The 20,702-nt window shown below is 46.0% G+C and overlaps 1 protein-coding gene across 3 annotated transcripts in view; it reads left to right on the top strand.

The window, feature by feature from the left end:
* ARMH4 (armadillo like helical domain containing 4) overlaps positions 1 to 20,702 on the top strand; it is a 71,224-nt gene that overhangs the window by 15,434 nt on the left and 35,088 nt on the right. For all 3 annotated transcript variants that reach the window (XM_063333355.1, XM_063333354.1, XM_063333353.1), the window contains exon 5: positions 8,901 to 9,149. In XM_063333355.1, coding sequence (XP_063189425.1) covers positions 8,901 to 9,149 — 249 coding nt within the window. The remainder of the gene's footprint in view (positions 1 to 8,900; positions 9,150 to 20,702) is intronic.

Here is a 20,702-nt window from a genome sequence, read left to right as displayed (position 1 = left end):
TTGTCTTGCTTCCAGTTTATTGCTCCCCCTGAAAGGGGAACTGTTGTCCCTCCGGTGCAGGCTGACTTCCATGTTCTTCATAGTAGGTGGTAGTTCATCCCCAATTTTCCTTTGTAGCAGAGAACTGTGAAAAGAAGAACAAATTGTGGTAGAATCTTGCATCAAAACCAAGCTTTTTTCTTTTCCTAGAAGCGTTTGAACAAAGACAATATCTCTGCTGGTTTTGTTTCATGGAATCCACGTGAGACTTGAGGAAGAAGGGGTGTGGAGGGTGATCAAGCCCTTAGTGAGTTGGGAGCTTGTGGGTGAGCAGCTAAGAGGGTGTTAGGCTAATTAAAGGCTCACTCTAAGAGGAGGAGTGAGGAAACTCCTGCCGTGCGCAGCCAGTGTGCTGACCTCAGCCTTGTCCATGCTTCTCTGCGATGGGAGGCAGGGTCTGGCCACCCTGCTCTGCTATGGAGGCACTGGTAGCTCTCACAAAACTCAAACCACACAATCTCTCCAGTGGCTCACTGTGCCAAATGATGCACTCTAGAGCTTTATCTCTCAAATGTTGTACCTGCTGTGCTTTATGGGCTCCAACAGCAACTCCTGCAAGAATTTCTAGGAATAGTTTAAAGCATCATTACATTGTCTTTCCCAGATGTCTGGGAAGTGGCACGTGCCTGCCCAGCTGCTCTCTGGGCAGAGGTGAGCTGCATGGCTTTTACTCTTAGTTTTTGGGAGAGGAACAAAACTTCTCTAAGTAACCTTGTTCTTTGGGATGTTCTGGCACTGCTCTGCCTCCAGCAGGTCAGATGACATTTCTTAGTCTGACCCACCTTGGTTCTTGTTCTGGCCAGGCTATGCTTGAATCTTTAACTGTCTGACTTCTCATTTGTCCAAAGAATTAGAGTTCACTTAAATCTTACTTTAATGTTGTAGCTTTCCCATGCTTTTCTTCAAGCTTAAACAAAAACAACAGAAGCCCCCTACAGTTGCTATTGAAAGGTACTTGGACTGCGTGGGTGAAAGTTTTCTAATGAGTTCTTGTTTGTTTTAATCTGAGGATTAAGCAGTTTACCCTCGCAGCTCTAGGGAGGTGGATTCAGATAAGCGGGTATGTGGCAGTTTCTTCTGAAGGCTCTGCAAGGAGCATTTTCCGCTGGGGTCCATGTGGGGGATAGTGTTGCTCTGGGGAGCTTTGGGCATCAGGACCAGGGCAAACCACCCTGCAAATTGGTTTAGCTCTTTTATTTCTGCTTCCTACCCTGTGCAGGTGGGATGCTGTCCCTTTTGTCAATCTGACATGGGATGTCTTGTCTTTTGGGAGGAGTCATAGGCCTTTTTTTTTTTTTTTTTTAATAACAAGCTGTCTTTAAAACGGGGGTGGGGGGGCGATCGCATGGTGTGTTTCCTTCTGGATGACATCAACACTTTGGGCTGTGTGGGTGCAAGGAGAGGCCAGCGGTGTCATTCTGAGTCTCTCAAAGAACATACCCTGGGGAGAAGTGCTAGCTTTGACCAAGGACAGTGAAGACTGCAGAAAGGCTGATCAGGAACTTAGAAAAGTGTGATCTCAGACTAGAAGTGAGCTGAGTGGGCTTGCACTCATCTTCTCTTTTTGGCTCCTGAGAGGACTTGAGCTCAAACCTTGGTACCCTGGAGACTGTTGCCTGTAAAAACAGATCCACCCCCTAATCTATGTCATCTGTGATGGATCCATGCTGGGTTTGCCTAGACAATGAAGCTTAAATCAAATGTTTTCTTAACCATTGGGCTGTTGGTTGTTCCTCTCCCAGGCAGTGTGGTTGAATTGGATGCTTCTGAAGAGACACCACCAAACAGCTTTTTGCAAGAGAAAATGGAATTAATGTCTCTATTGAGGCTTATTTTCTCTGTTATTGGGAAAAAGTACCACGCCCACAGCCCTTTTCCATGTGAAAGCATTTTGTTGAGAGAAGTAAACTCTGTATCTGCCTTCATCTGTCTTGTTCTGCCCTGTCCACTTACAGGTCATGGTTGTTAAAGTCTGGACTGATTTGAACGCCCTCACTTGATAAATCACATCTTTCTTGTCTTCATTTTTACACTGGCTAGTTCAACAACTGCATACCTCGCGTTAGACGAGCTGTTCTGCAGCAAACTAGGGAGCAAACTTGTTATAGTCCATACTGTGTATTCTGCAGCATTCTGTGTGTGAGTTGTTTCCCCCCTGCCCTTTCAAACAGCCTTGTGTTGCTAAACCAACTCTCGAGCCTGGCTCAGTGTGAAAGCAATTTTGCAGTGAATGCTGCTGGAAATGCAGCTCTTAGGAATGATTGGTTTTTGGTCTTAATACCGAAGCAGACCTGTGGTCCCTGCTGGAATCTTTTGCCCTTTTTTCTTTTTTTTTTTTTTTTTTTTTTTTTTTCCAAAAGCTGTTCAGTGCCTCAGATCTCCTGTGATGAGCGATGAGCCAGGACTGTGAAAAAGCAAATGTGAAGCCCCTCAGATCTGGGGGGGGAAGTAGGTTAGGATCAGAATCCAAATCTCTCCTTGTGCTGTCTTTGCAATGTCGAAGAGCTTCTGCAGCTCTTGGGTTTTGGCAAGTGGAGGCTGAAGACTTTCTGCAGCTCAGACATCAGCTCAGCTCTGCTGCCGGGAGTCTGTTCCCTCTCCTAGATGTGGCGAGCATTTTCTTCTGCTACAGAAAAGCTTTGGACATGTAACTTCCTCTTCTCTTGGAATTTATAAGGGCAGGGTTAGGTTATCTTGCTTTGTGTGGTAGGATCCCACCCAATGGATGTGTTGTTCCCAACAGTCCCTTTCCTTGTCTCTGTGCAATAGGCCAGATGCTGATACTTCCAATGAGAGACCCTGCTTGATTTGGCTCCGCTTCCAGAGCAAAGCATTTAAGACTACATTCATGTAACACAGTCTGCAAATACCCCAGATAGTTTTGCAGTGAACATGGCTGGGCTTAGCTGAACCCATCAGTATGGAGGTTTTACCCTAATGATTTTGCGTAGCTTCTGCACCCACTGCTTGGCACATGATGAGAGTCCATCCTACCTTCCTACCAGCCATCTACTTCTAAGCTGTTGCAAGCAGTTGTTCTTGGCAGCATTTTGGAGATATTGGCTGGTGATGTTATTACTGATGATGTGAAAACAGCAGATTAGTAATTAGCAGAGTTGTCCTAGAAAGGTCTTCCTGCCTTGACAGTCAGCTGTGATCATAAAAGCAATGCAGAAAAGGAATCTCACTGGAAGAAAACATTTGGCAGAGACTTCTTACTGCCTTTTCCTCCTCTTCTGGCAAGGGAAGGTAGACATAGACCCACATCCCTAATCCATTATTTACACTCCTCGGCTTCCTATACTGTATGCGCACATGGGTGACCACGGTCCAAGGCTGCTGTATGGGTGTGAAGTGGAAGAAGACAAGCTATGGGGTGCATGGTGGACAAGACGCTTCAGTGTGCCCCTGCTGCCCATTTGCCCTGTGAGTGGCTCCAGTATGCATAGGAGGAAAAGAAATTGCTTCCTTGGTTAGACGCTTGGCCCATCTGTGAAATGGGTGTTATTCTTCTCATCCTCGTGCAGCATCACTGGGAGAGGGTAGGACTGATTTCATGTCACTCCTGAGTTATAGTGGGGGACATAAATTAATACACTACTGCCCCTGCCATCAGCAGGGACATCTTCAACTAGATCAGGTTGCTCAGAGCCCCATCCAACCTGAACTGGAATGTTTCCAGGGATGGGGCATCTCCCACCTCTCTGGGCAACCTGGGCCAGTGTTTCCCCACCCTCGTGTAAAAAAAATTTCTTCCTTATGTCTAGTCTGAATCTTCCCTGTTTTAGTTTTAAATTATTACCCCTTGTTCTATCACAACAGGCCCTGCTAAAAAGTTTGTCCCAAAAATGAGAACTCCAGGTTTTGTCCTGCAACCTTCTTTTTAGTTTGGTTTGTGTGGTGGTTTTTTTTTTTTAATGTTTGAATTTAGTTTGTGACTGTGAGTGAATCTGTCACCTTCTAATGAGACACTCTTGCAGCATAGGGCGCAGCAGGCTATTTCTCTTGTGTGCTAAACCTGACAAATAATGGTTTCTTGAATCTTCTGAGGAGTAAAAACGTTTGCAAATGTTAATGGAAAATATCTAAAGATAGAAACATCCCTCTTCAGTGAAGGTTTCTTCAACTGAAAACAGAGGCCCCAGTATAACTCTGTTGCCTTTAGCAAGGTTAGGACAACACTGGCTTCATCTCCAGCTTGTTACAAGCCATTATAACAAAACAACTTTTTTCACTGCCATCGCAGCCTATTTGTAGCATGTTCCTGATGCTGGTGTTTGCACCACACACTGTGCCCAGTGCCTTGCTGGTGCTGCTCACCTACAGCGTGGGCTTACAGCCACTGTGCTGTGCTAATAGCAGCGCCTGTGAGTAATTCAGATTTCCTTCTGCTTGGGAGGAGCATGGCTTTCTGCAGCTGTATGAAGTCTGTAGAGAAACATGAAGCCCCACTGAAGCCATCTATGGGGAATGGGTTGTAGGCACTTTGAGTTGCCAGGAGGAAGAGCTGGCCCTGCGGTCCTCTTTGCTGCGGCGTGGGAACATCTGGAGGGGTGGAGGTCCCTCTTTGCAGTTGATCTGCAAGGGCCATCGTGGGCTGAGGCTCTTACTTGCAGGATGATGGCTGTTGTCCAGCTGCTTCAGACACTGTGGGTCCTGGTTCCTGCGGGGTCAGGGATGTGCCTCACAAAGGAGGTGTGAGGTGGTCTCATTTCTCTGTGCTTAGCCACAAAAGTCATCAGGGGTGTGTACATTTTTGTAGTGAAAACCCCTTTTTTGAAGCAAGTGTGGGGAGGTTTTGCCACCCTGAAATAGCAAATCCCATCTCATGGATACCACTGATGTTGCTACCGGATCAGTCTGGAGCCCCATGGTAAAGCCCAACCATTGCTGTTTCTGCCGACTATTAATAAAGCTGGGAAACCCCCCCAAAACTCTACTAAAAATGTGTTGGTTTGTCTCAGACTTGTTTTCTTGGTGCTCTCCTAGGGCTTCTCCAAACCTGAAAATCTGAATGCCTGTTACAAGGTTGTTAAGTCCTTCAAAACTAAAATCTCTGACATGTAAACTGGGAATCTCATTTTCCTGGGGATTCCTGCTGCTTGCATCTTCCTTAGGTTGTGCTGTTGTCACAGCAGGGAGGTGTTAAGTGTCTTCACTTCTTTTCTTTCCTGTTTCAATGACAGTGAAGCAGAGCCTACTGTACAGAATACAGTGCTCATTTAGCCTGTCAAAGAGTGACAGGTTTTGGATTTCTTCACTCTTGGAGATGAATCTTTAACTCTGCCCTAGACTGCTCTTGCATTGCCCTAACTGCAGGAGAAAATACAAACGTCGTCTTGAACTAAAGTGTTTCAGTGCTGAAGTCTCCCGGTGTCACCAGGAGGGGAGGCAGGATACCATCCCTCCTTGATAGGTCCACATGGCATGTCACAAGCAAGATCTGGGATTCGGTGGATGCAAACAGGATAACGGGATCAGCTTATATGTAATGTATGAAGATCTATAGGGCAGGGATGGCTCACAGCAGAAACCACAATGGGTGCTGTGTGACTTGTGGCTTTGGCGAGTGAGGGGCACTTGTGACCACTGTCAGGCGTTCGGAAGTGTTCCTGCAGCGGGGCTCTAGGTGAATGCCTGATTTGGGTAGGTTCAAGTCTGTGGCCAAGAAAACTTTATACTTGCATGTTTTTTTTTGGTTGGAGGCTAGTCCCTTGACCCTGAGGCACCAGCATTTCATCATACATTGTTCTCTTTTTTTGTAAAATGAACGTTAGCCAAAACTGAAGAGTATATACAAGCACGGTGCACAAAGTAGTTCACAATGGGCTGCAAGCGCACGTGAAAATCCAGATGCCTTCTGAATCTGCTGGGCTTTGCACCTTCAGTTCTTGCTGCTTTCTATTTCTTTTGCTTCTTTTCTTCAAAGCTGCTGCTGAGGCCTCTGAAAGGCCAAAAAGTGCCAATTTAGGAGCGAAAGCGTGAGTTTTGTAAAAGGCACTTGCATGAAGCACAAACCTCCAGCTTGAGGTTCAGCTGTGTGATGCTTGCTTCCAGTTTTCTTCTTATGAGGCTACCAAGTGTTACGTGCATCCTGCCCACGGCTGCCGGGCTCCTGTTGCGCCTTTGCTCCTGAAATAACAACATTTGTGAAGTTTGTGATTTTTTGAGAAGCGTAGCTTCCTCCTTGTGACCACCAAGTGGTGCTCTGCGCTGCACCTTGCAGCAAGACAAGCTGCTGGCATTTTGGGATGGGGGGCTTAAAAAGCTGTTTTCATAAGTAGGAACGAGCTAGAGAGGAGGAGGAGGAAACAAGTCAAGAGCCTTTTCCCCTCGCAGCGTTTGTGCTACGAGGACTACATTATTCACATCTCTGTGCTGCGGCTGCATGATGATTGATGTAGCTTGGTGATGATCAGACATGATAAGTAGTCCTGGCACTTTCAATTTGGGTGTTCAGCTTGGCTGCCTGCTAGGCTTTGGAGGCACAGAGATGGCTATCTGCTGCTTCAAAAATAGATCCTGGCAGGTGTCTCTGATTTGGCTTGCTAAAATCACAAGAAGCTTCTAAAAACCTTGTCCCAAACTAGTTTTTTGGAGATAAATATCTGATGCCTGTTTTTTCTTGGCTGCTCTTTCACTCAATCCATCTAGGGAAAACCTCTGTTCATGTTCCTCCTCTCCGGTGTGCTAGCTGTTAAGTGTCTTTGCTACTAAAGTTTGGAAATGTTTATAGCTGTGTTGCTCTCAGCAGAGGCAAAAGACCTACGTTAACTTGTCTTTGCAGGTTTCCTGCAAGTTCTCTCCAGGTGCCATTCTCAGGTTTACAGAAGTTCTGTATTTTGTATGGAAACATGTGGCTTGATAAGAGAAAATTTTTATGTTGATTTGAAATGACGGGCACATTATAAGACAGAAACTGCCTATAAAACGTAATGGGAATTTAAGGGGCTAACTACATCCCTGTAAGCTCCTTTAGATGCTCTGTGTGGTATAATTGTTTGCGGGAGTCATCATTCCTTTCCAGGTACTGAAAGCCGTGCTATAGCAGGGTGATGCAGCTAAATTCAAACAGCAGCTCATTTGTATGAAATGCGGGCCTGGAAAGGAAAGGTGGTGAGGAGGATTGTCTTGTCTCTTGAGCTGGAAAAAACATACAATGTTTTAAAACAGATCATTGAATTAGAAGGAAAGGAGATGCCATGTAAGAGCCCAGTGAACGCTGTGGTTTTAGAAGATACGCTGATTTCTCTGAATATTCCAGTCTGTGAAGTATTGGCCAGAGGAAGGAGTACAGCACCCCGCAATTAATTCAAGTTGGATAGCCAACAAGTAAATAGCTTCCTCAAAGCTCCCCAGTTTGTTTCTTGGGTGTTTGTGGAACAGCTGTGCTGGAGTGCCATTGCATCCCACAGCAGAAAGGAGAAGAGTGAAGCGTCACCTGCTTTGCTTACTGCAGGTATGATATGTGCAGCCCCTCTGGTGTCCTACCTCAGCTGCTCCATCTTATTGCAGTGTCTGTCACCTATATGAGGTCCCACTCCAACAGAAATAAAGGGATATCTAGATAACAAAAGTTGATTTGGCTGGATTGTTATTTTTTAACATGGTCTTAGACCCCTGGGTGAAGCAGCTGCTCAGATGCAGGGTGATGGGCTCTCCCAGTCTGAGTACATCAGGAGGGAGTTTTTTTTACAGGGCTGAGCAGAGCTTCCTGTAAATTAAATAAAGCACATAAATATTACGTTTCCGCTTTCATCTTTGAAAAAACTAACCATTGGAAATTCAAAGCACATCATTATTCCAGATACTATCTTGTCATGGTGAGTAGCTGCATTAGTAGCTATTAAATAGCTCAGATGAAAATTCTGGCTCAGGAAGTCCTTGAGCCTTTGACTAAAAGATGAAGAGAGACTGTGGGAAGACTGGCTCTGTTGTGTGCCCTGCTCTAGTCTTCATCTGCGGTGGTTTGGTCAGAAATAGGATGTGGGCCTTTGGTTTGATGCAATATGGTTGTTCTTGTGTTGCCATTCTATATTCTATCAGTGAAATATGGCTTAAATATTTATCTCTCCATATGTTAACAGTACAGTCAGCTTTGAAATAAGACAGGTATCTGCTCTGGTGGAGAATATACAGGGATTTCCTCAGTGTCACATTTATATGCTGTCATGTGAAGTGCTTGCTGCGGTGCCTTCTTTCCAATACTGAGTCGAGTCTTCCTTGGTCATACCTTCGTCTGGTGTGAATCTGTTGTGACAGGAGTGCGGGTACAAACCTGCTGAGGATGACTACCATCACTGCTGTTCTCCTGCATGCAACAGCCGATCTGCCAGCACGCATCAAAGCGAGATGCTTTTTCTGGAGGATGGGACGTTATCAGTCTAATTGGGCTGGAAAGCAGTGTCCTTTCCAGACCTTAATAAAAGTTAAAAATGGAACCAACTTCTTGCTGCCTCCAAGATTGGAAATCAGGGAAATAGTTTTCACTTGAGCTGAAATTAGTTGAGCGGAGAGCACTGTAGTTATATACGTTCAGGTATTTGTACACGTACATATGCGTGTTTGTACTCTGCTATTAGGAAGCAAAATAACAGTGTTTCCCACTAATGCATTTGATGGTCTAAGTTACTTAGCAACTTCAAACTGAGCTCTTTTCAAACTTAGCTCTCTTCAAACTGAGGTGGTGAGCTCTTCCAAACACTTTGAGTGTCTTTCCTGTTAGAAAACAGGCAGAAGTTCATTCAGCTGGTCTGCCTTTCGAGAAGTGGTATCAGCTGGCTGTCTTGGTGTTCACCTATGTATGAACCTTCTGTCTTGTGCAATCTCTCCTGATGTTGCTTTTGTGTCTCCCTGGCCAGAGGGTGAGGAAGAGGAGGAGGATGAAGAGGAGGAGGAAGAAGAGGAGGAAGAGGAAGACGAGGAGGACAAAGACATAGATTCGATGGATGAAAGCATGGAGGGTGACACAGAGCTGCCAGGTTTCACGCTTCCAGGCGAGACCTCCCAGGATCCCATAGCTGGCCTGGAAAACCCTGTGGCCCAGCTGGCTGGGGTGTCCTACCAGGTGCCTGACACCATCGAGTGGGAGCAGCAGAACCAGGGTCTGGGTAAGACAAAAAGCCCCTTCTTCCTTACAGAGGACGTCTCCTGCCCTTTGCTTTGCATGGGGCAGCCCCTTGTGCCAGGAAGTCTCACAGGTTGGCTCTCAAGCTAAACACACAGCAGGTTCATTTCTAAGGAAACCGCATCCACCAGTGATGACTGGTTGAACTGGGATGGGTCCCAAGCAGAGTGACCCGAGTTTTCATTTTGGGGAGAGCTGCTCTGAATGCCCCAGACCTGCTCATTCATTCCGAGAGCTTAGTGTTGTCTTGCTCCAAGGGTGGACAAAAAAATAACTTCTCAGGTGTGATACCTGGGGAAATTTCAGTTCCCTTTGCCTGAGATAGGTTTGTGCGGGGATATATGTCCTGTGAGGACAAAACGAGTTGGCTAGTTGCTAATGAGCCCATTTGCTACTTCAGCATTTGTAAGGGGCGTATGGGGCAGGCATAGGACCCTAAGTTGGCAGTGTTAAGCAAGACAAACCTGCAAAGCCTCTATAAAGCTTCGAAAACTTTATTCTCACTGTACATATAGGCCCTGTATTTAACAACTGGACTAATTTATTCCACCTAGGAATAGCTTATCCGACTTTATATGTGTGATGTCCATCTGATGCAAGTCAAAGCTGGGGTGGGACAAAGTAGGGTTTAGAAGGGAACTTGCCCAGCTTGGTTCAGGGCAGTGGGATCATTTCCCAGCATACTCAATTTCCAAGCCAAGGCCCATCAGAAGCAGTGGGAACCTTTCAGGTGAATTGGTGGGAGCTGAAACATGTCTATACAGAAAGTGTCTGTGTCTATTAGAGAACTAGCTGCTTTGAGAGGCTTGTCAAATAAAGAAATCCTAAAACTCTTTTATATGTTGTGTTATAAGAACTATCACTTGCCGTGGATGTTAAATTCTGATTTAACCTGGCAGTTCTTCCCCTGTAATGCTGTTTCCAGCCTGCTTTAGCATTGTTAGCGTCCTTTGAATTGAATCAAAGAGCGTATTTCAAGATCTCCATAGGAGGGTTGCTCTTTGAGGGCAGATGGAGTTTGCATCAAGTCTGATACCTCGCTGTCCCACTAACTCTTGCTTGAAAACCATTGTATTGGGTGGTTTCCATGTCATATCTGTTTCATGTGTACTGTTATCCCATCAGGCTGGAGAGGAGCTGTTGTGGGGGGCAATAATCATAAGTATTTAATGGCTTTGTGGTTGGCTTTGGCAAGCTGGATTAGAGGTACATGACTGTGCTTGGAGGGAAAGTGTGTAAGAAACATAGAGAAACATGATCGGGATTCGCATCAGCGGCTTTGTGTTCTCATTCATGCCCTTGGTGTGGGATCTTTGTGGTGTCTTGAGAGAAAATGTGAGAGGAGCAGCATATTTTCTGCACTCAGGGGTGCAGTGGGCTGGCTCGGTGACCTCTACACAACTGCTAGCAATAGTGAGAAGGTAGCATTAAGTTGTTGGCCATCAAAAGCTATTTGCCTGGTTCGGGACCGTACGTACCAGGATGGATGGCTTGGCAGAGCTTTGCCTCTGAATCAGTCAGTCCTGGCTAAGGGTGCCAGTGCTTTGTAAAGTGTTCAAGAGAGGCAGCGTTTTGCAAACTCCAAGATGTGTCCCCACAGACCAGGCATCACATTATGCAGCATGGAGAAAGATGGCACTGATATCTTTTCAGGGATCTTGGTACATTTAACTGTCCCAGCTAGGGTGGCTGATGCAACGTCATCTGGCTTGGTCTCCAGAGGGCTCTGATGGGAGACCTGTTCCCAGAGCAGGGTGCAAGGCAATGGTTAGTTTGTCTGGAAGGGTGCCTGGAGTCTGCTGCAGATGCTCTTGTATATGACATAGGCTGTCACCATGAGCTTTGGGGCTACGGAGGAGGTTTTTCTGTATAAGGCATCAGGCACTTCTCTGTTCATGGCTGATGCAGGTCTGAACTGGAGTCATGGCTGCATTTCCGGCCCTACCACCTTCATTGCTGGAGGAAGAGGCTAAGGATAGGAGATCCCCATCAGATGCGTTGGTAAATGAGACAGATGAGAAAGCAGTGACCAGAGGCTGAAGCTATCCCTGGTGTGCAGTAAAATTCTCTGGCTGGGGAAGCTGTAATAATCATGTACAGAACATAAGGAGGCCTGGGCTATGGAACAATATGTAGCTTTAACACTCCTTGTATAATAGCATCTGTTATGAGGTCCCCTTGCCCTAGGCAGAGCCATGCTGGAGGATGCACTTTGCAGTGTCTCTTCCAGAGATCTGCTTCTGAACACATGGGCCCAGTTCCGTTTCTGATGTTTAATATTGCATCATCCTGCAGCCTTCATCCTCCACCACCTTCTCTCTTTCTTAAAACTTGGAAAGGCCATCTTTCCAAAAATGTCAGATGTAGAATAAATTGACTGTGTGGCAAAATGCAGTAGTTTTCTCCCTAACTTATGTTTTATTGACCTTCATGCAAACTGGAGGAGCCGTTGTGAAGTCTGTCAAGGTAGGTCAACTGCAAAGCACAAGTCCAAGCACCTGAAGTACTGGGCAGACATGAATTTCCACGTCCTCTGGAAGTGCCTGGCTGGTTACCTGTCACCAGATCCAAATGGTTTGGATTGCCTTTTATTTTTAAGCTGTTGCAGTCTGTGCAAGCAGCGGTGAGGGAGACGGTGAGGCTGTGGCTGAGAGGAGGAGTTAGATGGGACTTCTGTGCAGTGGTGTTGTAGGCGAGAAAAGAGGGGACGCGGTGGGATCAGTCTCTCTGCTTGTGACTCACCCCCGTTATTCCGACAGGTAAATACTTATGTAAAGAGCCATTTATTCTTTTTCTGTCTAGACAACCTTAATGGCTCTTTGATATTTCTTCCTTCCTCATCTACAATGTGCTGATGCCCGCAGTGCTCCTAAGAGGAAGGGAAATAATTTATGTTTTAGAGGCACAAAGAAAATCCAAGGAACTTGCATGAGCTTACAGTGAAAATCTGAGGCCAAGCAAGGAGCTGAACCCAGGTGTTTGAAGGGCTCATTTGCTGGGAATGGGAGGTGCTGTCACATCTCCGTGGTGGTGCTGGGCTCCTTTTCCCTGAGATGCTGCTGCGGTAATGCAGCCGTTCTCCTCTTCCTAGTTTGTGCCAGCTGTGAGTTTCTGCTCTGGTTCCCTGGCCCTGGGTGTGTGGGCACACACTGGGCCGCTGCTGTGTCCGTACCTGTGTCCATACCTGGTCCTGGTTATGCGTTTCTTCATGGGGTATATTAGGGAGAACAGGAAAGGTGGAAAAAGCGTATAGCTCGTGTCAGCAGGAGGAGGGTTGTTAAGAACAAAAGAAATCCCGCAACCCTGTCAGGAGGTCAGAAGAACTGCCCACATTGTTCTGCTGGAGCGCCTGGAGAGACCAGGCTCACTGTGAAGGGCTCGTAAAGCTTTAGATCTGCTGGATGTGTGCATGGACTATTTCTCTTTGAAGTCCTTTTTCTGAAAGTGCTATTCATCTAAAGCTGCCTCTTTGAAATCCATTTCCTTTAAGTACTTTTCTTCTAAAGCTAAAATTAACTCCACTCTAATTTTAAGATGGCTTCGTTAACTGCTGGACGTCCCCAGGCGCAACCCCTGGCGGGGGGCGCTGCAGCTCTGAATGCAGCTGGGGCAGGGGCACTGTGCTCTCGCCCGCCTCAGCCCGCGGCGTGCGCCTTTGTGCATCCCCGGGAAGAGCTCTGCGCTTCCCTCCCTTCGCCAAATAGTGCTGAGATGGGAAGAATTTCCCATCTTGGGCGAGGGAAAAACATCGTTTAGGGAGGGAAGTTGTTCTGCTTGACGTGGGATATGGCACAGGAAAGGAAGACTTGAAGATAACAGTACCCAACGGAGTACAAGATGAGGGTGCACCATCTAAGCAGCAAACTTTTACAGTTGGCATTTTCCATCTTTAAAATACTTTGCACATAGGTCCTTCTCCTGGGGATGCATCTGTCTTCTGGTCTTCAGAATTTTGACATCTAATGCTAAAATCTATAGTACAGAAGAGCCCAGAAGTATTGGCGTAGTTATTCTCAGGTCAGTTATTATTGAGTTTGCTTGGTCTGATGGCTGACACACTGCAAATCCCTAAAGAACAAGTAACTTGATCCACAAACAGCTTGGCAGAGCAAGAGACAGTTTGGATTTTTGTAGTGGTCAGTGGGAAAGTGCTGGAGAAACAGAATCGTTAAAAATGTCAATTCTGGGAAGATCAGATGGTCCTACATTAACTCCAGCTGAGCAAAAGCAATTTATATGCGCCGGTAATGAGGCTGTCAGTTTTACGGTCCATCAGCTGACTCTCTAACCAGCAATATTTAGACAAAAAGTAAAGCAGAAGATGATGTCATCTGTGCCTTTATAAAATAGAAATTGATCCTCCGAGAGCAGTTCTGATGGCCTGCATCTCTGGAGGAGGAAGGTCTGAGTATGCTTTGCGATCTCTTTTGGTGTCCTCTTCAAATGCTTTGTCCTCAGACGTTGCCAGTGGAGGACGCGGCAGTACTTTGGGACCTCTCTGCATTGTATATGAGATGACTTTGGTCTTTGTCTGCTTGTTTCTTGATTTGTTTGTAGGTGGTGTGTGGTAGGTGAACGCTAACTGTTCAGAGAGCATCAGAGCAGCAGGAAACTTGGGCTTTCTGGGAGGGAATAAAAATACGTATTTTCCTCCTGCTACCTCTTTTGCGATTAAATGTTTATGCGTTACAAGGAAAACTGCAGCTGGTTTAGATGGGTTCCAACCTACTGAACAGTTTCTGGGTCCTTTAGTTATTCCTCATGAGTGTTAAAGTAGATGGTCTTTGTTGTACACCTTCACAGAGATAAAGGCCCTCTACTTCTGTGTTGGTGGTGGCTACTGTGACTGTGCTTTTCTCCCGCTTCTTGAGAGTATTTATTCTCCCAGTGTCTGTGAGAATCCTTATTTTACAGACCGTGAGCGAAGACATAGCAATTTAACTTGAACTGGTGTGGGAACTTTGTGTTAAACATGAAAATGTCCCCAGGCTCCCAAGCTATTTGTTAATGACATAGTGCTTACCTATCATCCACGTCCCAAGATGAAGAGCTCCTGCCGTCCATAGTAAGGTAGCAGCAGGAGGTCTAGGGCAATTTACTCAGCCTTTAATTTTGCTGCTTTGGAGCATGTAACAGTTTGCTTTGTGCATTCAAAGCGTACGGAGGTGTTTGGAGTGACAATGACATTTTCATCTTGAGGAATATAGGGTTGTGATGTTTTGAATGTGTGGCTCAAGTTGTCTAAGCAGAGGTTGTTATGGTGGACTTTAATTCTTTAAGATGCTGACTCTGAAACCACCAGTTGCTTATCTGAGGCCACCACTAATAAGAGATAACAACAGTAAACAGAGGAGAGACTGATTTGAACCATAAACCTTAGCAGAGGAAACTCCATTGTTGTGCTCAAAAATCTTGTTTTATGGGCAAAGAGGAGGCACACCTCATATATATATAAACCCAAGAATTTATTGCTAATATAATTGAAATCTTAAGAGTCTAATCATTATTAGACCAGGTCTAATTATTAAAGGAAAAGAAATAGTAATGCATTTAGGATAGTTACACACACTCCTTAGTTTCTGTGCTTTACCCTGATGTTACGCTCGTCCTTGCCTGTGTGGGTCCTAAGGTTGGTGGTTTCATTCAGGGGTTTGTGGTGGGTCATCAACATCTGGAGTCCTTTGCCAGGAGGAATACGGTGGATGTTCACATTAGAATAATGGAAGGTCATATAACTCTCTCACCTGGGTAATGACAGGGCACTTGGATAATAAACGCAGTTTTGAAATGTGATTTTTTTTTTAATGAGTAAAAAAAATATTTGCAGCTCTGACTAGTTACAGAGAAAATAGCTCTAGCTGTATTGCAGATCTGTAATCGCAAATTATACTGCATAAACCATACAATGGATGCCACTGGTTAATGATGGTACGGCAGAGTAGTGGAAAGTGATGAATATTTGAAATGTCATTTTTACAGGAACCTTGGATTAATGCTTCTGTGGGCAAAAATAACCAGCATTAGGAATACAGAAGCTGAGACTCAGAAGTTAGTAGTATGTTCTTTAATTGCTGCCCAAAATGGATCTATTTTAAGTACTCTTACAGCTCATGTTATTGGCACATCAGAGTGCCTTTTAATCTTTAATGCATTTATCTTCTTAATTACTCTGGAAAGGATATCTGTGTCGTACAGGTGGCAAATAAAAACACAGAGAGGCCAAATGACCCCACTGGTTTCAGGAGGGAGCCTTTAGCAGAGTAGGGATTTGAATGAGGTGAATTAAATTAGTGCCTGAGCATTTCCTTTCTCTTGCTGGAGGAAGGATGCGCGCACCTGTATTTCTCCCTGGAAAAGGTGCAAGAAGTCACCATCCCAACAGAGGGGACCGAGTCCATCGAAATCCCAGGTGAGAGAGGCTGGCAGGAGCCAGGATCGGGAGTGGAGCCAGAAAATTTTTCTTCCCGTCGTGTTCGAAGTACAGCTGCCTGCAGCCATCCTGCCCTCCGTAGCTCTGTCCTGTACCTGTTTATGGGAGCTTTGTTGCACAAAATGTTGGCCACGTGAGGTCTGTGTTCCAGACGGCTGCAGACTGAAATGAGCAGTCTCAGAAATATAGGTGGTTATTTTTCCTGTCTTTCTAGGTGCTCCAAATAATTTATACCATTCCATATGTTCCTTGCTAGCTCCTCTTCCCTCTCCCAAGCAGTAATAAAGCTCCCATCATCAATCTGTGCCTAAATCAAGTTTCTATTCCTCATGAGGGATGTGTACTCTGTTTGGAATGACTTCTTTTTTAACTGTTTTAAGATATTGTTCATGGTCGCATCTTAATCTTGGAGCAGACTGATATTTAATCAGGTTTGCCTTGTCAAAGGAAATTTTGCATCCACATACCTGTAAACAATAACGATCCTCTCTGCCAGCTTGGCATGACGTGCGCTGCTGTAATGACAGAGCAGCTCCCAGGAGGGAACAATTCACATTGGAGATGGCTTTTTCCTTTCATCAGATTTTATCCCAAGGTGTTTTGGGGACCGTGTCTCTTTTCCCCTCTTTAATATTGCTTCTTTCTTCGACCTGACTTCCTCCTACTTCTGCTCCAAACCCAGCTGAGATAATGAGCCTTGCAGACCTGTCCTGCACAGGCTTTGCAGCACGATGCTTGATGGCATGGTGAGAAGCAGCCCTATGCCCTGCGCTGGGACCTTGGACGATGGGACCTTCCAGGAGATGTGAAGCTTGGACAAGTCTCAGCCCTGTGGTCCTGACCTACCACTCTGTGCTCTTCTCTTTTTCCATCCAGCACAAGACTGCCAAGCCTGTGCATTTTAAATGGGAGAAGCTGATAGTGTGTCTCTCCTGCTGTGAACTGGGATGAGGAACTTCCAGGCATGGAGCATGAACCGCTAACGGGTTAAAGCCACATCCTTCCTCTTGGAAGCACCTCAAGTCTTGTCCTCAAAGCAGAAATCAAGACCAAGAGAAGGGAACAGCAATGAGTAAAACAGAAGATTGGAGGGTGTTTTGGTGATACACAGCTCTGAAAGCAAACAGCTATCAGAAATAGGTGAAATAAAGCCATTGCTTGCGATAAAAAAGTATGTGCTTGCAATTTATCATAGGGAAGGGGAAGACAGCAGGGGCCTTTCTATAGGGAAACCTCCAGCAGGAAACTTGGGCTGGTATTTTAGCCTGCCGTTTTTGGTGGACCATATCGAGAAAGAACAGCACTATAACGTCCTCAGATACATTGCTTTGAAACAGCAGCCTCTCCACAACATTTATGCCTCTAGTTAAGCCTGTGTCAGAGGAAGACCATCTAAGCCCATTTGTTACCAGCCCTTAAGTGCTGCCTCCAGGAGCTGGGGTGGATTTAGAGGCATTTGCTCGGGTTTGGCTCTGCCTTCCCCCTCCCTGCTCACAAAGAAGATGGGATCCCATCAGACAAAGTGTTAAACTGGAGTTACTTGCTATTGCTGAGGGAAGTGAAGAGGTCCTGTCCATCCACAGCACTCCTGCCTCTTTTTCTTCAGCTTGGAGCGAGGTGGTATGAAGCCACAGAGAAATTGTCTGATGGTTCGTGAGAAGAGAGAGTGGACGTTGGTTATCGTGGCTGACATGGTCAGTATGAGAGGTCCCAGCTGAGGTCAGGCTGACCGGAGGACATTTCTAATGGATGGTGGGAGGCATGGATGAACCCAAGCCTGAGGACTGCTGTCACTCCTGCATGCTCTAGTCCTCGCTACCATGCAATGCAAAAATCTCCTGAAATACCTGCAAGGAGGGAGTGACAGCTTCTGTGGTGAAAATGGTGAAAGGCGAGACCTGGGTGATGTTTGTGTGTGGAGCGCGTTAGGAAAGCTTGGCTGAAGAGAACTGAAGCCTGGGCCACTGGTCATCTACAATTTGCCTGGCAGACCATATCTGAGCAAATTCTCGGTTTGCTGGGGAGCAGGTAAAGGCAGCAGCACCAAGCTCCTGGGCTTTCCAAGCACAAGAGGACCCCTTCTAAACAGCTTTTTGCCTGCACCTCCACTTGCTTTTCCTGGCCCAAGAAAGCAAAGCTGGAAAACTCAGGCACGTGGCTGAGCATTTTTGACCTTCTCCAGCTGTCTGCCTCTATCCATCCGTTTGCTACGGCCTTTAGAGTTAGGATATGTCTACCTTGGAGCCTGGCTTGGCATTTGCTGCTCCAAGTAATTTATCTTGGTTTTTTTTTCGCCTGGATTAAAGGATAGGGTCCATTAGTCTGCGCAGAGCTCCGTGCTGTGAAGGCTGGGCTGCATCTGCTAACCCAGGACCATCGGGGTTTCTGCACAGCATGGTGAGGCCGGCATCCTTCTAGACTGTCAGCTGCCTTGGCACTGGCTGTCTGTCCCCTTGTCTGTCAGCCCACCTGTAATATAAATCATGGTGTCTTCCCTCTCTTTTTAATCTGCAGTAATCCTTTTTTTTCCCCTCACGTCTGCAATTTCAGTGTGTACATGTATCACGTTTTAGTGTGCTTTGCCTCTTCTTCTATCCTTCAGTTTATATGTGTCAGAAAACGCGGCTCCATTTAGACAGAGGAGATGGTTTTCAGCCCTCTCTCCCTTTGGAGTTTGGTAATCACTTAGCTTGATTGAAGAACACGGGCAGGGCAGTATCTTTCCCTGGGTGAGAGTTATTAATTTTTCCTTTATGTGCTAGTCTAGGTGGCCTTTGCCTTTTAAAACGAGACTTGTCCTTATGTTGGAGAAATCACATTTATTTTGTAATAGTGATCTATACTACTGTGCAAAAGATCTGTCTGTTTTCATGCTATTTCGGCCCTCTAAAAAAAAAAAAAAAAATGGAGAGAGGGAATGCGAAGGTTCATCGGCCTTGAATTGCCTCTCTCCTTCTGGGGATTTGCGTCAGAGGCTGATCTTTTGGGTTAAAATGTTGGCTCCATTGCAGAGCCGATAAGAGAAAGATAGAGGAAAAGAGCTCATTGCAACGAGTAGCAGCAGGGAGAGAGAGGGTAATTTATTGAGAAGATGGTTTTAAAATATTCTTTTCTAATGAGATGGTAGATGCGTTTTCTCTCTGCTTGGTCAGCACAATCTGCAAATGACTGATGCGAAACCTGCCTCCCCTCTGGTGTTTGCTCAGATTAAGACCACTTGAGGATCGAAGGAGATCCAGGTTCCTTCCTGGAAGGATGCTCTCTTGATACACATAAATCCTGCCCTGCCCAAGAGCGCGTTAGGAACGTGTATTGGAAATAAGTAAATTGCTTAGATTTTGACTGACAGTAAAATAATTACCTCAAACCTCAAGCAATTGTTGTTTTGCAAAAACGCTGGGTATCAGCATTAATCACAGAGAGGGGTCGATACGCTGAGAATTACTAGAGGCTTTTGCGCTTTTTTTCTTTTGCCTTGTTTTTGAATAACTCTAATCACAGCCTCATCCGAGCCTGGGATATAATGAACGGTTTCATCGAGGCTATTCCCTGATAGCCTATCATTTATCTTAATATACTGGCAACGCCATCTGCGCTTGAGGCTTTATTAATGTGAGGCCAAGAGTTTCTCCAGTTTTATTCCTTTTTTGTTGCTCTCCCCACGTCCCCCCCGTTTCCCTCTGACTGCTCAGGCTGCATTTCTCAGCCAGGCTTTTGCAGTAGTGGGACACTGTGCTTGTTTTTAGCAAAGGGGCTCAAATGCAATCACTGGGGCTGAGCGCTGTCCTCCAGGCCACCCGTTCTGCAGCCACAACGGGTGTCCCCAGGGAACCCCCCATTTTGTTTAGCAGTGCCACATGCTGTGCTCCTGTCCCTATCTCCATAAGTTGGACATGCTGCTGCATCCATCATTATGGATGTTCATGACAAGGCGATCCTGAGGCTGCTCCGAGGTCCCCGTCAGGAACCCATCCCTGACACACATGGCATCGTTATGGCCCTTCTGCACTTTTGCTGCATGTACAGGTTGAGCTGTCTTTTCTCTTTGCATGCTCAAGGACAGGTCTAACGCCAGTGGAGGATTTCAAAGGGCCCTGGATGGCTTCCCCATACCACTCATTGACCTGGCGTGGGTCTGCTCCCCTTGAGTTGCCCTGATTTTGTTCCTTTTCAACACAGCTGTCCCAACAGCCAGACTTGAGCGCGTGCTTTGGTTTAGGATTGAGGAGAGACCTTGACGCCTGCTCTTCCAGTCTAGGCAGAGCCTGTTTCTTCCTGTGAGTAAGCCTTGGGAGGTAGTTGCTTTGTCCTGCTTAGTGCTGGCTTTCCTTGCAACTGTCCGTAAGCAGGTTCTGGAATATGATAAGGTAGGATTCAGTATAAATATCCTGTCAGAAAAATATCTTCCTCTTGGGTTTTGTTATTTTCAAACCTGTAAGAACTGGTTAAATACAGTCTCTTTCTATTTTTTGGTTGTAGGGACTGTTGTGTAGAGGGTTGAGTATAACATGAGACCAAACGAATAGCCTCAGTGAAGCATTGCTTTCTGGTTGTATGTGCTCTCCCGTAGCCAGAACGTGTTCCCGTGAGTGCTGTTTGTGAACGCTGGATTTTATTAAGTGCAAATAATATGCTGTTGATTTAGAAGATGTTTTGGGGGTAAGCAGGCAAAGATACAGTTTTCCAATAGACATCTACTGCCTGTAAGTGTGTGCAGCTGTGTAATATCTAGGCTGGAGATGGGTTTCTTTGCCAGACAAAATGCAGCTGCATACTCCTCTACCCTTCGCTGTCCTTATTGTAGCCAGCAAATGCGTTCCTGGTTGCAGCGTTCCTGGGAGACTCATGCGGTCTTGTGCCTCAGGCTTATGTCAACTTACGGAGCATCAGCTGAAGCACGGTAGCTGCTTCTGCGTGTGGGCTTAGTCTGCAGCGACCTCAAGGTGACGTGCCATCGCCTGGCCACGGCAAGATGAGCTGAGCTAGGTCAGAACACCGTATGTTTCCTGTTGGTTGGGAATGTGCCTGTGGCTGGTCTATGTGACTCAGGTATTTTGTGATGACCACTTAAGTCGCAGTTTGCAGTGACTCCACGTTGAGTCAGCC

The sequence above is a fragment of the Chroicocephalus ridibundus genome, chromosome 4 (genome assembly GCF_963924245.1).
Source record: "Chroicocephalus ridibundus chromosome 4, bChrRid1.1, whole genome shotgun sequence".
In the NCBI taxonomy this organism is placed as follows: Eukaryota; Metazoa; Chordata; class Aves; order Charadriiformes; family Laridae; genus Chroicocephalus; species Chroicocephalus ridibundus.
The sequence above is the reverse complement of the archived record's forward strand: the minus strand, read 5'-3'. Positions and strand labels throughout refer to the sequence as shown.